This window comes from Oxyura jamaicensis, chromosome 21 (genome assembly GCF_011077185.1).
Source record: "Oxyura jamaicensis isolate SHBP4307 breed ruddy duck chromosome 21, BPBGC_Ojam_1.0, whole genome shotgun sequence".
Taxonomy (NCBI): Eukaryota; Metazoa; Chordata; class Aves; order Anseriformes; family Anatidae; genus Oxyura; species Oxyura jamaicensis.
Genome location: NC_048913.1, coordinates 8153982 through 8170525, shown reverse-complemented (window position 1 = coordinate 8170525; position 16544 = coordinate 8153982). Strand labels below are relative to the sequence as shown.

The following is a 16544-nucleotide window of genomic DNA, read 5'->3' as shown; positions in this document are numbered from 1 at the left end:
GGCGCGCGCCCCGCCGCGCGCCCAACGGCCCCGAGGAGAGGGGGGCGGGGAGGGGGGCGCGCGGCGCTCTGAGGAGGCTCGCGCGGCCCCGCGGGGGGGAGGGGGGCGCGCGCACCGCCGAGGCCCTCCCCTCCCGTCCCCTCCCCGCCGCGGCCCCCTCCGTCCCTCACCGATGACCTTCTTGTCCCCGCCGGCGGGAGGCGCCGCCGAGGCCAGGCCGCTGCCCCCGTTCCCGGTGCCGCCGTTGGGCTTGGAGTCGGCGGGGGCGGCGGCGGGGGCCGCCGCGGGGACGGGGGCGGCGGGCGGCTGGGTCTCGGCCTCGCTGCTCATGGCGGCGGCTGTTCGGTGCGGGCGGTGGTGGTGACTGGCTGTTTGCGCCGCCTCCCGCGGTGTGATGGTGACTGAGGCCGGCCGTGGGGGGGGGGGCTGCTCCCTGCTCCGGGCTCGCTGAGCTCCGCTCTCCGCTCCCGATACCGATCGAACTGGCCACAATGGCGGCCCGCACCGGCTAGCCACCCCGCGCGCCCCGCCCGCGCGCCTCGCCATTGGCCGCGCAGGCTGTCCGTCAGGCGGCGCGCCGGACCCATTGGTTCTTCTCGTCCCGGCGGCAGCCTCCTCGCCGCATGCCCGTTGGCGGCAGCACCTGCCTTTCCTCAAGAGCGCGTGCGCCCATTGGCCGCTCGTGCGGCGGCGGCCGGGCTCCTTTTCCTTCCCCGCCCACCCGCAGGCTCCGCCCCCACTCCCTGATTGGCCGCCGCTGCCGCCGCTCGCCCCGCGGCCCCCGCCCCTGCGGGCCTGGCAGGGGCAGCGCGCGCGGCCACGCGGCGGGGAGAGCCCCGAGCACGCGCCCGCGGCCAGGGCCCGGCGGGGAACCGGGAACGGCCCGGAGGGAGGGGCGGGGGGGAGCTCACGTGTGCCCAGGGCCCGGCCCGCAGCCAGCCCGGGGACCGTCAGCCCCGGGATGGCCTCTGGGCTGCCTCCGGGCCCTTTCCACACCAGGCTTCCCCCTAGGCTCACAGCTCCCGTTTGGGGAAAAAAAAACAGGAAAATCAGAGCAAACAGACCTGCGGGTGTTAATGAGGAGGCGCGAGAAATGGCTCTGGAGCCGGTACAAAGACCGCTCAATACGTAGTTAGGTGCAGTTAAACCACGATAACCAACCTCCTGAGAAACAGCACGCTGCAGGGACCTCTCCGCTGGCCGTTAAGGAATCGCGGAGTGCCACAGCTGGCATCCCAGGTGCCTCAGGTGGTCCTGAGCACAGGTCCTGAGCCCAGGGCCAGGCGCTCGCTGCCCCCCATGCCAGATTTTGGGCCTGGCTGGCGGCTGCGCTCACCTCCGCGCTGCAGGCGGGCAGGGCCGTGCATCATGCCGGGCTCCATTGGCCTGTGTTCGGGCTCCATTGGCCTGTGTTCGTGTGGCTCCCCAAGGAACCCCTCTGGTTACACCTCTGGGTAGTTACTCAAGATAAACGTCTCCTAATTGAGCTATTTAACAGCCAGGCTGTAGCCCCGGGTCAAAGGTCTCTTCAAAGTCTTGCCTTTAATTAGCCTGTTCCTGAGCATCCTGTCCTTCCCTGCAGTGACACTTCCCTGCAGTGCCGAGGTGTGGAGGCGTGGGGCTGGCCCCGGGGAAGCCTTCCCCTGAACCCTTCTCCCCACTGGGGCAGTAGGGAAAGCATCAGTGCTGGGTTCCTTCTTGTGATGGAGCCCTTTCTCCAGTGACCACCTTTCCTCCCCTCTTTGCCTCCATCTCCTATGGCTTTGCTTTACAGTGGCTCAGAGAAACCTCTGCTGGATTCTCTATAAGGTCCAAGGGAAACAGAACGTTCTCATGCACCAAGTTATTTTAATTATGTACATGAACTGTGGTTGTTGGCTGCAGACTGCCAGCCCTGCCCTTGGCTACATGATTCCTTCCATGTTAGGGGAGGGAAAGGTCACCAGCAACCACCGAGAACGGAGCCAACGTCTCCGGGGGACCCATCGCTGCACCATCTTTGCCACCAGTGTGCTAAGCATCCCCTTGGGGGCAGCCCTTCAGCACCCTTACCAATTACCACTGAGTCCCAGCCGGATGAGGGCTTGGATGGGCCCCTGCCAAGGCAGCACTTAGTCACAGGGTGCAAAGAGATGGTGCCCTGCTGCTCAACCAGGATGGAGAAGCTTCCAGGTGAGCTATGTTGCCAAGCGGCAGGTACTTACCAGCTCAGCCCCATGCCCCTCACCTCCCCAGGCTCTAGCAAAGAGCCTACGCGGTCCAAAACACATCTGCTTGGGGTATGACAGACTGCTCGGCTCTCCTGGAGGCTGACTGCTTCTGCTGATTGAGGCTGTCTGATGCCCAGCCCTGCAAGGCAGGCAATCTATGGACAAAGAGGGAGAGCCTGAGATGCCGTGACCAAAATAGAGACCTGATGGAAATCCCTGACAAAACGCAGGGCTTGATTAATGGACAACCCAAAACAAGTCATGTAACTGTTGCCAACCAACAACAGTTGCCTGTGGGTTTACAGACATAGGTCTTGTCAAGCTAACTTGGCATCTTTTTCCGTAAGATCTCCAACTCAGCCACCGAAGGAAAGAGCTTAATCCAGTGACACAATCCTGTAGGGAGGGGGTCTGCCTCAATATCACAACCTTTATCGGGAAACTAGAGTGGCATCAAACCTGTATGGCACTCAATAAATCGAGAAAATTGACATAAAATATAATGGCATATAGGGTCAGATAAAATAAAGGGTCAAAGCAAATTATCAGTTGTATCAATAATTGGCAAGAAATCTTCAGACCTGTGATGATGCCAGTAAGGATTTACAGGTCACACACCTACAGAACATGTGGGCCACAGATGGGTAGTGAGCAGGGCATGAGTCTTTCGAGGAGGGGCACCAGCAGGGTCTAAAGGCTAATGTGGTCCTCAGGTGTACAGAGACAGACAGAAATACCACCTCCAGTAGGAACGTCCACACTTGGAGGAAGATGCTGGAGCTCAGAGGATAACAATCACGTGCTCTACAGCAGGTTCCAGGATTTGCTTCACATATGACTGAAGGCTGACTTCATCCCAGGGAATTAAACCCAAAAATGTGGTAGTTGAGAGAACTTCCAGACAGCATGTAAGGAACAGCACAGGTTGGAAATCTGCAACTCAACATATTCAGCGTCCAAGGGAGACAAATGTAACCAGGGATCTAATTCACCATTCAACTTTCAAGAGGTTACAATGGATTTACCACTGTTAGAAATTAATTTGGGGAAGCTGTGTGGCCCCTACTATGCAGGAAGAAAGACTGGCTGATCACAGTGATACAAATACATCAGGCTGAGAAAGTGCTCCTAAGCCTGGACCAGAAATAAGTTCCCTGGTGAAAAAGCACAGTGAATTTGGGTACCCACAGCCAGACCATGAACCTCAGCACTGCAGCAGGCAGGCAGCACTCCCCTGAGCCACCTGGAGCTAAGCTCATGCCTAACCCCATAAGGAAAGGACATCTGGACACATTTCCTGAGCAGGAACACCTGAATTTCTCTTATTTTTTTGGTCGCCTCCACCTCACAGCTGTTATTTGGGTCCAGTTTTCTCCTCCATAGGAGGAATTCTCAACCCTCATCTCCTATGAAAGAGCCCCATGCAGTTTCTGGGCCTGGAGAGGAAAGGTACGCTCTGTTTCTTCATCACCTGACATACTGCAGCTACAAAAAATGCTTTGGGCTGAGAAGTGAGTGCGAGTGTCCTCAGCAGCTGTGCAACCGCAGGAATAGGGACATGGAAGGCCTGACTGCCAGAGCCTGCCTTAAAGATTTTAAACAGCTGTTACGTAAAAGAGGACACCAAAGCTTGCCTGCGTTTGCTCTCCAGCACCAAGTAACGCACAAGCTACCTGCGCAGACCGTGCCTCCCTGAGTCAGCCCCACGCAGCACACCATAGGCAAAGATCGTAAAACACTCTTGCTGCCCAAGGAGCCACGGGGCGTAACAGGATGGGATGAAGCAATTGCACGTGACCGAACAGACTTTGTCCAACCTCTTTTATATTTAATCTGCTACACGAGAAGACTCACCTTGAAGCCCAGCCCCACGAGGGGTGCTTTCAAGTCCTCCAGCAGGTGAGTTTGCAAGCCTAGTCTGAGATCGGCAGTTTTTCCACAAACGTGCAGCCTTGATGGTGTTCTTTGCAACCATGCAGAACAAGGAGCCCAGATTTTTACTCCTACAGCACAATCATTCTCTGCTTCCCAGCCCAAAGGCCTTCCGTAACATCCTTGTAACACCCAGGTAAATTCCTGTAACACCTGTGGCACAAAGCAGCCCGATGGCCTAGCACTGGGACGTGCCAGGGGAGGGTTTACAGCATAACTCACCTTGGAGCCCAGCAAACTCATGCTGATAAAGCCTTTGTGCTGTACCAATCTCCTGTGCTTCAATAAAGCTGCATGTAAAAAGGTTCTAGAGATTCCCGAGATGCCAAGAACTCTCTGCCAGACAGCCTTATTTACCTGCCAAGGAAAAGAGCTGGTGTAGCACAGCTCTGCCATGTTCCTTTCACCCCTTCTTTCCCGTTTAGCAGACACCCAGCAGCAATGCCTCTCAATACCATGCACAGAAGGTGTTCCCTACTGGATCAGCTAGGGGCAATGCATACTGCAGACACAGTAGACAGTAAAAACCCAGTAACCCTTTTCACCCAAAGAATCCATTCCCAAGCATGTTAACTGATATCCACTACATGGGTATTTACCACAATCCTTTATTTACATTTCAACGTGTTAAAAAAATATAGATGCCAATTATTAAATAACTTCAGGAGAATGTCAAGAGCGTGGGTCTGGCCTGTGAAGAGGACAAGGACAGTGAGGAAAGTGTCTGGAGCTGGAACTGCATGGAGCCGGCAAAGGCCTCCTAACCACCAGTGAAGGAGCACTGAAACAAAGGAGAACAAACAGGTCCAAATCATAGAACCACATAATAGTTTGGGTTGAAAAGGACCTTAAGGATCATCTAGTTCCAACCCCCTGCCATGGGCAGGGAGGGCTGGGACACTTCCCACCAAACCAGGTTGCTCCAAGCCCCATCCAACATGGCCTTGAACACTTCCAGGGATGGAGCATCCACAGTTTCCCCCGGTAGCCTGTTCCAGTGCCTCACCACCCTCAGAGAACTTCTTCCTTATAGCTAATCTAAATCTACCCTCTTGTAGTTTAAAACCATTACTCCTTGTCCCATTGCTATGCTCCCTCGTAAAGAGTCCCTTTCCATGAAGAATGCTTGATGGCCGTCTGTAACGTCCTACAAGAGCAGCAGGACTACACAGTGTCACTGGGTACCACACGGTGGCAAGCGCTACCCGCTGCATGCACCAGCTCACGCCAAACCTGTCTACAAGACCTAGGGAACCAGGAAGCCTTCCTGATTCTCCATTCCAGTCTACTTAAAACTATCAGTGGTGTTTGTTTCACTGGGCTGATTTTAAAGGATCTTGACAAATAACTGATTTAGCTGTCTGAAGTTGGGTGAGACAAACTCCATTCTTGTCCATAGGCCGCTGGCAGGCAGCAGTGTGCACAAAGGCAGCTCCCAAGACCTGGCTAGGAAGTAAGCAAGGTGGCACCAGCTGCATACCCAGAAATGAAGACCTTCCAGTCTCAAGCTGGACGTTGACCACAGATCATGTACAAAGGCTCCAAAGAAAAATGATCAATGGGTCTGGGGCTAAGGATTCCACCCATGAGCACAGGTCTCTTCATCTGCAAGAAAGTCTACTTAACAAGGTTGTCCCTATTTTCACAAGCCTATAAATGCCACCAGAAGTACCAGGAAAATGAAAGAATAATTATATTCCCTATTGTCACTTCATCAAATAGGAGAAATATCTGAAGCACTGGAGATCTTAAAGACTTAACCACAGTAGCAGGGATCCATTTTCACGGGTAATTCCAGACATCTCTGGCAATCGTTTAATGAAAAGTCAAAAATTGTGCAGAGTTACTTTTGTCAGCGCCTGCCTGCTGAAATTTGAAAAATCAGCAACCAAAAGGCTAATAGAGCAGATTTGACATGCTGCAGCCTGACACATCGAAATCTGGTCAGACTTGCTTAAATGCTCATGTGTTGGTTTTTATTTTTTGTTGGTGGTGGTGGTTGTTGTTTTTTTTTAAACAGTGAAGTGGGCAAACAAATGCAAACAGAATACTGTACTGAGCTCAGTCTTGTACCTATTGATTTAACCAAAATGAGCCTGGGCCATAGTAAATGCTGGAAAACATCTCCCTTTGTAATGACAGTGATATCTTCCTGAATTAAGGTAAGGGGATGCAACATGATAATTCCTTGGCCCTCCAGTGGTGACTGTCCTATGGCTGTAGTGAGCAAGCAGGCTCAAGTCCTCTCTTCCCCCAGCACTTCTTTTCTTGACCTTTGCTTGCACCAAACATGGATGCTCTACTTTCTGTAGCATTAGGAGAGTTCACCAAACTGCAGGTCAAAGTTAACCCCCTAATCCCTGCAGATTGCCTGGGTAATACCAGCTGGATTCCTGTCGCAGGTCTCTTTTCATCCACTGGTTTCTAAAGCTGAGGCTCCAAGGCAGTCTAACCCCACCCAAGGCAGGGCTGCCATGATCCCATCTTCCCTCAGACTGAAGCCACAAAATCCTGTCCCTATAATGCTGCCTTTGGTCTTTATGTAGCTTGAAGGGAAACAGCTTCAGGGAGTTGAGCTGGTAAAAATTCTATTAGAGAATTCTATTAGAGTAAAAATTCTATTAGAGATGTGTTTTCTGGTGGTTTCAGTGTCAGCAAGATGAGCCAACTTTATGCAGACTCAGATGAATGTGAAAACAAGCCATGAGAAAAGTAAGAAGCATTGCAGCCCACAGCTTAATTGCACTGGATGCCTCAGAAGACAGACTTACCGCATTTCTGTTCCACTGCTTTACATTTCCCCACACTGGGAGATCACAACTGGCAGCTTGGGTTTGTTATTTGGACCCGTAGGCACATTCTGGGAACAAACATAGAATGTTACACCTTATGAAAACAGCAAACCTAGTGATTGACAGGCAATTGAAGACTGGCTAAGAGACATCTGTGCAACACCAGGAACATGGAAACTTAGACAGTGCTCTGAGCAACATATAAGCACCTTCATGCATCTTGGCAATGAACAACGAACATTCTCTGTACACCACGGTCTGGCATACAGACCAGACCCTGATCCTTTGAAAGGAAAGGAAGTAAGAGAGCAAAAACTGGGGAGCTCCTCATGAGCAGATAGATAACATAGAAGATATCACTTGGGGCTGCTCTGGTTTATATATCTTTAAAGTTACCAATTAGAGCTGCAACAAGCAAAGTAAACTGATATTTGTACAGAAGGGGAATCTCAACAACAGATAGTCAGAAGTCATCCCCCATTCTGAACCACTTGTTCTCCTGGACTTGGCTGCTCTTTCATGAACTTCTTAGTTAATTTCTTTAGTTTCCCACTCCCTGCAATGATGTACATCCTACAGGCACAGACCACAACCCTTCTTCCATCAGTGCTCACAAGGGTGCTTTTAGTGAAGAGGGCAAGCAACAAAGGGCTAGCAACTGTATTGTGCTGCTCTGTTCCTTGCATGGGACCTTTTCTCAATATCTAACAGCTGGCAGCTCTGTGGTTGTCCCGCTTTTTGGATTCTCTGATGGCCCTTGCACACAGTTCCCCACTCAAAGCAGGAGGGTACCATGAGGTCACTGCCAGATGTATCGTATAACATTGTTAAGTCCACTCACCATCCTGCCATAATACCCAGTCGTGGTGTATTCCATACAGGGTAACCACCACGTCTGAACATATTTATCGACAGCTCCTGGAAGACCATCAGAAGATTTAACTTTTCTTATTACATATGCTGATCACAGATCAGCAGAATTGATGATTTAGCATCCACTGAACAATTCTAGGCAATGGCACAGAAGTGATCTGCTTTACTCTCTTGTCTGAGTTGCTGATGGAACAGCTTTTCAATTCAGCTTCCTGAACAAATGCAAAGCACTGCAAATAAAGCCACAAGAATAAAATCCCCGCTCAAAGACTAACCAGCAACCACGGGATCACAGCATTTCTGAAGTCAATCCAAATGACAGACTTTGTCACAACAGTTTCCTATTATCTTATTCATGATGACAACCAGTAACACCAGTTACCATCACTGGTATTCCCTGGTATCCGTTAAACAGACAGCAGGAGAGAACAGAATAACCCTAGTTGCTCTCCCACGTGACTTTCCAACACAGACATTCACAGAGAATAAAGGCAAATTCAACTTACTTCAATTTTTCTCATTACCAACAGCCCATCAACGATTTTACCTATAATGAGAAAATGGATCCACTTCAATATGGCCTGTTTTCACCTTTGCTGCCCTCCCCAACATGTACATTTTTTTTTTCCCCTCTGAAAAGCACCATGCAGTGTATAGTAATTGGGCACTTCAGGGTTTGCTACTGATCTCTAAACTGATAAAAGAAGCAATCCCTCTTAAAACATTTACCACATTCAGAACACATTATGCGTGTTTTCCCCTCACACTGGTGGCATGTGTAGAAAATTAGGTTTTGAGACTTACCTCCACCAGTGGTGGTAAAAGAGAACATGAGCTGTACAACCATCAGCATGTACATCAACTCCATCAACACACTATGTGTAACGATGCAAAAATGGCAGAGAATGATTTCAAGAATTACTCAAGAATTAGAGGAAGTAGTAAGCAGGACAGGAGCTTAACATCTGGCCTTGAAACCCTACAGCTCAAAAGGCAGTACATAGAAATGTAACTCTCCAAAATCACATCTGTTCTATAAACTCAGCTCAAAGCTCTACTTGTGTGCCAGTGCCACTCTCTGACAGTGGAGAAGAAAGGTATCCCTTCACCCATCTGTCCCATCTGCACTGGCATGAGGACTTATGTAGTAACATAATATACTGATCAAAGAACTGATCTGGATTAAAGCTGTGAAAAAGTGTTTTAATTTCACTAGTGGTCCATCTCAGTACCTGGCTGTACAAATACCTCTGCTGGTACAAGTGATGGGGAAGGAACAAGGCTGTCCATTTCAGCAGCTGTGCCACAGAGCGAGTCCATGAGCCAGTATACCAGGCCGGCGTGACAGATACTCACCAAACACAACATGTTTCCCATCCAACCAGTCACATTTGGAGCACGTAATGAAAAACTGACAGCCATTAGTACTTGGACCGCTGTTTGCCTGGGGGTTGAGAATGTCAAAATACAAAATTAGGACTTCCCAAAGCTGAAGGCAGAGACATCTCATATAAGAAAGAGCTGTTGCTTAAGAACTAGCCTAGTTTTTTATTTATTTATTTTTTAAGTTTATTGCTATACAAACCAAAGAAAATAAGACATTTATTTGCAGGAGAGTACCCTGTGCTTGGACACAGTGTACTACCAAGTCAGTCCTGCCAATGTGTGTAAGAGCCACGTCAACTTCTTTTTATGGTAATTCTACAAAGGCACCTTCAGCACAAGACTGTGCTGAAACCTGCACTCCAGAGCATGTTCCTGAAAAAAGGCTGAACATTTTGGTGATGAGTACTTACTGGCTGCAGTATTATACTGGGGCAAAATGAAAGCCAGAAACCAGGACAGAATAAAAGAAGCTGATTTCTGCTATTTGGAAGTTTGCCTAAGAATAAAAAAAGGTGTCTGTTCTGATGGTCAGGATCAGAAAGCCAATGATCATGCCAGCACAAGGTTCACATGAACGATGTGATGCACTGGGCAATTCAGAGCTGAATGTAACACCCAGAGCATTTGGTCTCTCCTAAGAAAACATCTCTGCAACACTTACATCCATCTCATTTTTTCCAAAGCTCTTTTGCCAGTCAGGAGACACTAAGGCATGTTTTTGTGCTGATGAGTGAATTGTGCAAGTCCTGCACGTTCAGGACTACACAGGAGACAGTCACATTGGATCTTTTCTTTAGTGCCAATCTAAGGCTAATCCCTTTGGCTGCGATGGGCCTTGGTTTGGTCCAGCAGAGCAACTCCAGAGCCATGCTGCTTTAACACAAAGCTGGCAATAGCAGCATGGCATCCCTTCTCACATACTGGGGTACAATGCTTGCTTAGCTGTGTCGTGACAGATCTTTTTGGACCATATTTTGAACAGGGTGAATATCAAATCCAAATGGTAAATGTCCAAAGCAAGTAGTTTTAAGGACAAGACAGCTGAAAGAGTGGGGGGAAAAGCAGTTGTAGACAGGCACATTTGGTTCTGGCCCCACTTGCATTCTATTCCCAAAAAAACAGTGTATTGTTCCTACCAGACAACATGCAATGCTTGCAGTTTTCCTAGTGTTGAACAGGAAGCATATGTTCTGAAAGATACCATGGTAACACTGCTATGGCTTTGAAACTCCCAAATCTCTCTGATCTCTATGTTTCATCCTTGCTAAGGTCAGTGTTTAATAAAAGTATCAGGGAAGAAAAAAAAAAAAAAAAAAAAAAACACCACTTGCCACTGTTCAAAAACATCAATAATCAAGCTATTCTGAAAGCTGATCGAACAAAGCCTGCCCCTGAACTCCATCAGGTAAGGAAAAAGGATGCTACAAGATCAAGACTTCAGTGTTACTTGACTCATTAACCCATGAGTAACCTGACTGGTACTTACAAAGCTGGTCTTTCAGACCTTATATCCAATGGTGGAGATTTCTGCTGTCTGGCAAACATTTTATACATTTATGAAAAGGACAGAGAGAAAGTAAAAAAAGCATTTTAATCTTAATTTTATACTTACCATAGAAAGTAGACCAGGAGCAGAGTGTTTCAGCTTGAAGTTTTCGTCTGCAAAAGGACCCCTATATATACTGGCTACTCCAGTGCCATCTCCCTGAATCAGAGAGGGGATTAGTCAGCTACAGCATTTGTTCTGTAGCACGAACTTCAAATAACCAAGCAAAAGCAGTGTTAAACTCAGCCTCAAATGGATGCTGTACTGCCATTTAGATACAACAGTGATGAACAAGTTCAGATGTTTCATTTCTGAAGAGAAACAGTGACTGGTTTCTAACTACACAGTACATCATTTGTCATCAACATGCTGGCAGAAACTGAAAAAGATGTAAGGATCAAGTCCAAGCCTCTCAGTGCGATAGAAGTTATAGATTGCTTGGTATGGAGCCACCTGGTCTTAACAGGCATTCCAGGGAAAAGGGAGGGGAGGAAGTATTGTCTGGTAGGACAAGGAAAGCAGAAGTGGTTGTGTGGAAGAAACTGGCTGATGTCATGCTTATTTCACCTTACTTTCTGTGACTCTGCTGAAAACAGGGAAGTACCCCCTTTGTTCAGTTTTTAGCAGCTACTGCCTGCAAAGTCACAAGCAAGGACAGTTTCTGCACTACGGAGCTTCTAATTTTTGCTGTACTTTCTACCAAACTGAGACATCTTGTACTTACTACAAGCACTTGCTCTCAGTCCTCAACACATTTATAAATCAAAGCAGCATGGCCTGTAACTGCTGCAGATTGCAAGCTTTGACTGCTCGTGAGGTTATGACTTTGCACAAGCCTGACAGACAACTCATGTAAGAGATATAGCTTGTGGGATCACTGAAAGGCCACCCTGACTTCTGGTTCAGCCCTACAGAGAAATTCTTGTACAGTGCCAGCAGACACTCTTCAGTAAAATGGCCTTAAAACGGTGCAGTGAGGAACCTTCCAGAGAAAGCTGTAGAAGCAATGCAACCAGATACCTCTGGCACGGTCAGTTAAATTTACTATTCTGACCCCAATTTCCCTTTCTGCATTGATACTCTGTTTGCTTCAGCCCCATTTATTCTGGCTTGCTGCAGTCTGTCTCCCTTTATTGCCTTTCTACCTAACATATACTTTCTTTATTAGGCCAGACTTAATAGTAAAATAAGTGCTAATAATAAAAGAGGCACCGCTCCACACCTTCTAATGTGCTTGCCTAGTCCTTGCTCCTTTTCCTGCAGCATCACAACTAGGGACTGCCTAAACACCTGGTGTGGCTAAGCTGCCCCTGTACAGTTAGTTCTCTCAGTGACTTTCACACAACCAAGTTTTGCATTAAAAACAAACAAACAAAAACTTTCTTTTACCACACCCTTCAGATTTCAAATAGTTCCAGAAATGAAGTAACTCTACAGAGTCCTAGGACAGTGAGGACTCAGTGGTCTTACAGCCTCGCCCACATACCCTGCTTTTCCCCCATGGTAACACTGCAGGCACAAATACTCTCTGCTATTTTTAGACAATTCACTAGCAAAAAAGCAAAAAAGTTAGGTTTGATTTAAACTCTCTCTTGCATTAGACACTCTGTTCCTGTACTAGGGTCTTCTCTTCACAAAGCCATTGGAAATCCACAGGGTCTCTTCCTGGGCAGACAGGAGAATGGAGGACAGCAGGATAAAAAAGAAAATCTCTGCAAGTTTAAAAAGCCTCTAGCTATATTGCCATTCTATTTTGCAGAAGAAATATTATGGGGAAGGAGAACATATTTTCACCCAAGACTCCAGAGTTGCTTTCAAGTACATTACTATCTGTTGCAGTAAGTTGGTAGCAATGCTGTGAGGAAGCCTCCAGTTGCTACCGGATGCCTTAAAACAGAGCCAGAGATACCATGAATCAGCATGGACCCCAGAAAAGACTTGCATATGTAGGAAAAATACAAAGGCAATATAGTAATACATACGTTTACAAAGTCACCTCCTTGAATCATGAAATCCTTTATTACCCTAGAAAAGTAAAATGATACTTAGTAGAAAAATGCCTTAAGCCACTTAATATGCGATAAAAAGAAGTTATGTCTTACAACACAGAAAGTCATCAGGGTCTATGAATGTTACAGTCTAGAATCAACAGTGAATATTAACTACTGGTTGGTATCAGGTAATTTGGGTCTGTATTGAAGGAATGGGAGGGGTGTGCAGGGGTGGTAGCTCCTGGTGAAAAGGGACTGGAAGCTGCCCCCCATGCCATATAAAGCCAGTTCCAGACGGCTCCAAAAGGGATTTGTCACTTGTCAAAGCCAACCCAATGAGCAATGTTGCTTGTGCTTCCATAACAACAGATTTAAGAAAATAAAAGACACTAATTGGCAGCTGTGAGAGAAGAGTCAGAAAACGTGAGAGAAGGAATCCTGCCAACACCAAGGTCAGTGCAGGAGAGCAGGAGGTGCTCCAGGCACGCAGCAGCAGTTCCCCTGCGGCCTGTGCAGAGGCCCCTGGTGGAGCAGGCTGTCCCCCTGCAGCCCATGGGTCCCACACGGGGCAGATCTCCACGCTGCAGCCTGTGGAGGAGCCCCCGGGGGAGCAGGTGGATGTGGGGGGTGCTGCTGCCTGTGGGGGACCCACACTGGAGCAGTTCTTGAAGAGCTGCTGCCTGTGAGCAGCCCCCACAGCATCAGTTTGGAAGGACGGCACAGTGCAGGAAGGACCCCACAGTGGAGTCAGGACAGAGAGTGACCGTGGAGGAGCAGCACAAAGTGCTCCAGTGACCACAACCCCCATTCCCTGTTCCTTGCACCACTTAGGAGGAAGTAGAGCAGAGACTGAAGTTGAACCAGGGAAGAAGGGTGGGGAGGGAGTGTTTTTAGTTTGCTTTTAGTTCTATCGTACTTTGATCTTAATTGGCAAAAAATTAAATTAATCTTCCCCAAGCCAAGTCTGTTTTGCCCATGACGTTAATTGTGAGCCACCCCACTGTCCTCATCTCAATTGGGAGTTGTTTTATTGCATCTTCTCCCCACCGTCTTGCTGAGCAGGGGGGAGAGCAGTTTAGTGGGCACCCAGCAGCCAGCCAATGTCAACCCACCACAGGGACCATTGCTATTCAACAAGAGATAGAGATACGTAACAGATACAAGGAAACGATCTTTGACCTGGCAGACCAGGAATGGAGAAACCCTCTGCACTGACCTGTGGTACGCATTTGACAGCGCCCCCAAATCCCCCAGCAGAAAGACACAGCAGAGGCTACAGAGGAACAGTATTAGCCATGACCACCTACAAATGCCTCCTAGACCAATAATGCCCTTGGGAGAGGTCTAAAAATCACACCTAACTCATACTTCTATTTAAATTTCTAAGCAAAAGCAGAAGTACCTGTGGAAAGTGCTTCCTTTATAACCTATAGGAACACCATCTTTCCTGCAAGGAAATAAGAAGGAAAATTGTTACAACTCACTGGGTATCCCAACACAAAACCCTCCCAGGAGTTTAGAGTCCTGAAGGGTTGTCCTGTACATTAGGAACTCCCTTAATACACAACCCACCAACCCACCTCCAGCAGTGCCTGCTAGATCCTAACATACACCGATGCTATCAGAGACCAAGGGGAACCCTGAATGGGCTCTGCACATTAAATGACATGGTTGCTTATGACATCCATCTCAAAATCTTAACAGGATACCATCGTAATTTGCAGCACATACAGGTGGGATTTGCAGGCAATGTATTTTTAGAGCAACTGGAGTATGACCAAAGTCATGCCCAAAGGGGACAGTGCACCATCTCTGTGACCAACTAAGCTAGTCACTTTCATCAGAGTAGATTTCTATAAATCTTTAATTTTATAGCAGAATAGTAAAGAAAGCTTCCCAGTGGGCCTTCTTTCTAGTCACCCAGCCCTGTTTTTCTGAATATGCTACTTAAAAGAATATAACCCACATACCTGAATTCACCTGTACAAAACTGCCTGGAAAAGAAAAAAATACAGAAGAGCAGTGCATGAACCACTTTTGAATTCTGAGGACACAAAGGGCTGCATTCACCAAACACACACTGAATGTTGTACAGGATTTTTCTGATTACACTGGCAATATTCCCCGGTGAAACAGGAATCATCAGTAACTGCTCATCACTTCCATTTCTAAACAGAGCTTTGCAGAGATATTGAGGTTTAGGTATTTAACACTGAGGTTGTAAGAGACAGCGACTGTGGAGCAGGGCAGCATGTTTCACTGGGGACAGGGCATATTCACTTCTCTGGAACTGGAAAGTCCACGTGGTACATCCTGCAGTCAATGACAGAGAACGGGGTGGCAAGGAGGTTTTACCATGACCTTAAGGTGCTCCCTTTTGTAAACACAGCGAGCATATCAGAAGCTCCACAGAGGGAGCAGGGAAGGACCAGAGTCCTTCACCTTCAAGCCAGACAGGCTCTGCTGGGGGTTAGGATGCTGCATGGTCTTGGGCAGCTCTGTGGGGACAGACAGAGAACTGAAGCGGGTGCAGTTGGTCTGGCAAGCCGTCACTACCACCACAGCACCCCTGCACGGTGAAGCCTCTGGAGCCTGGCTCCAGGCTGGCAGCCCCGTGCTGAGCCTACAGGACCGCCGGCTGCTCCTTACCTGAAGTTCTCCGCGGTTTTGGGCACGACGTCGGCGAACAGCTCGATCTTCATGCGGCCGACCTCCTGCAGAGAGAGCGAGCGAGAGCAGCCAGCTCAGCGACCTGCTGCGGGCCTGAAGACCCCACCGAGCGCTAACAAACCCCACCGCGCCCCGCTGAGCTCCACCGAGCCCTAACGAGCCCCACGATGCCCCATGGAGCCCCACCGAGCCCCTTTCCCTACCCCCAGGCCCGCCGCCCCCGCCGCCCGTCGCCACCTGCCCGCCGATGGTGACATCGAAGAAGACCACGGGGTTGTTGGGGTTGGCCGCCAGCACCGCCATGGCGCCCGGAAACGGCAGCGGGAGGCGGGGCCGCGCTCCCTCAGGCGGCCGGGCGGGACAGGGCGGGACGCGGCGGCCACACGTCAAAGCTACGTCACGGGGCTGCATCGCGGCCACGTCACACCGCCGTAACGTCACAGCACGCGTCACAGCCTCATGTAGCAGCCACTCAGTACAGTGCCACGGCACGGCCCCAGCGCAGAGGGGCTGGGGGCCGGGGGCGCCCCGGCTCCATCTCGTCCTGGCCCCAGCAGGGCCGCCCGCAGCGGGGTACCCAGGCGGCTGCAGAAGCTCTCCAAGGAGGAAACTCCACGGCCCCTCCGGGCAGCCCGTGCCAGGGCTGCGACACCCGCACAGCACGGGAGGGCTCCCCGGTGCTCGGCTGGGACCGCCCGGGCTCCGGTTTGTCCCGTCGCCCCTTGTCCTGGCACCGGGCACTGCTGAACGGGGCCTGGCTCCGTCCCCCGTGCGCCCCTCAGGCCCACCAGGTCCTTCCCTGCCAAGCTGCTGTCCGCTGGGTGTCCCCAGCATGTCCCGGCGCTGGGGCTGTTCCCAGATGCAGGCCCTTGAGCTTCTTCTAGTGGAACTTCAGGAGGTTCCTGCGGCCATTTCTCCAGCCTGCCCAGGTCCCTCTGGATGGCAGCACCACCTCCAGGAGTATCTGCTGCTCCCCTCAGTTCTGTGTCACCTGCAAACTCTGCCCCACCAATTACTCCTGATGGTTTTTTGGCTCTTTGTGTTCCTAGAAATGGTTCTCAGGTCTCATAGTTTATCGCTGCTGAGCCTGTTTTTATCCCTTTCCCCTTCAAATCTAGCACCTTTCTCACCTAAGAAACATGAT

At 49.6% G+C, this 16544-nt stretch overlaps 2 protein-coding genes across 7 annotated transcripts in view; both read right to left on the bottom strand.

The window, feature by feature from the left end:
• Positions 1–499, bottom strand: part of YBX1 (Y-box binding protein 1) — a 10183-nt gene extending 9684 nt beyond the window's left edge. Inside the window, exon 1 of one of the 2 annotated variants that reach the window (XM_035344676.1) lies at positions 171–499. In XM_035344676.1, coding sequence (XP_035200567.1) covers positions 171–330 — 160 coding nt within the window. In that variant the 5' untranslated portion in view covers positions 331–499. The remainder of the gene's footprint in view (positions 1–170) is intronic. The other variant, XM_035344679.1, reaches the window with a different exon arrangement.
• A 1397-nt stretch (positions 500–1896) lies between these two features.
• On the bottom strand, positions 1897–16223 carry PPIH (peptidylprolyl isomerase H). Of its 5 annotated transcripts, none has more exons than XM_035344762.1 (10): positions 15638–15769; positions 15380–15444; positions 14701–14724; positions 14133–14177; positions 12722–12764; positions 10806–10898; positions 9164–9251; positions 8314–8354; positions 6914–7002; positions 1897–2365 (listed from the first exon to the last, which is right to left on the bottom strand). In XM_035344762.1, the coding sequence occupies exons 1-9, from the start codon at positions 15701–15703 to the stop codon at positions 6934–6936; spliced, it is 534 nt and encodes a 177-aa protein (XP_035200653.1). In that variant the 5' UTR covers positions 15704–15769; the 3' UTR covers positions 1897–2365; positions 6914–6933. The 5 variants fall into 5 exon arrangements, with proteins under 5 accessions (XP_035200653.1, XP_035200655.1, XP_035200652.1 ...); XM_035344764.1 differs by lacking the exons at positions 1897–2365; positions 15638–15769 and adding exons at positions 4731–4833; positions 16200–16223; XM_035344761.1 differs by lacking the exon at positions 1897–2365 and adding an exon at positions 4731–4923.
• Positions 16224–16544: the final 321 nt, after the last annotated feature.

Excerpts from the sequence above, each read along its gene's own strand:
- PPIH (XM_035344762.1), bottom strand. The coding sequence starts at position 15,703 with ATGGCGGTGCTGGCGGCCAACCCCAACAACCCCGTGGTCTTCTTCGAT. Across the intron at positions 8,355-9,163 it reads TGGGAAACATGTTGTGTTTG|GTAAAATCGTTGATGGGCTG; the intron begins GTGAGTATCTGT and ends TTCTCATTATAG. Across the intron at positions 7,003-8,313 it reads TGGTAATGAGAAAAATTGAA|AATGTGCCTACGGGTCCAAA; the intron begins GTAAGTTGAATT and ends GTTTGTTCCCAG.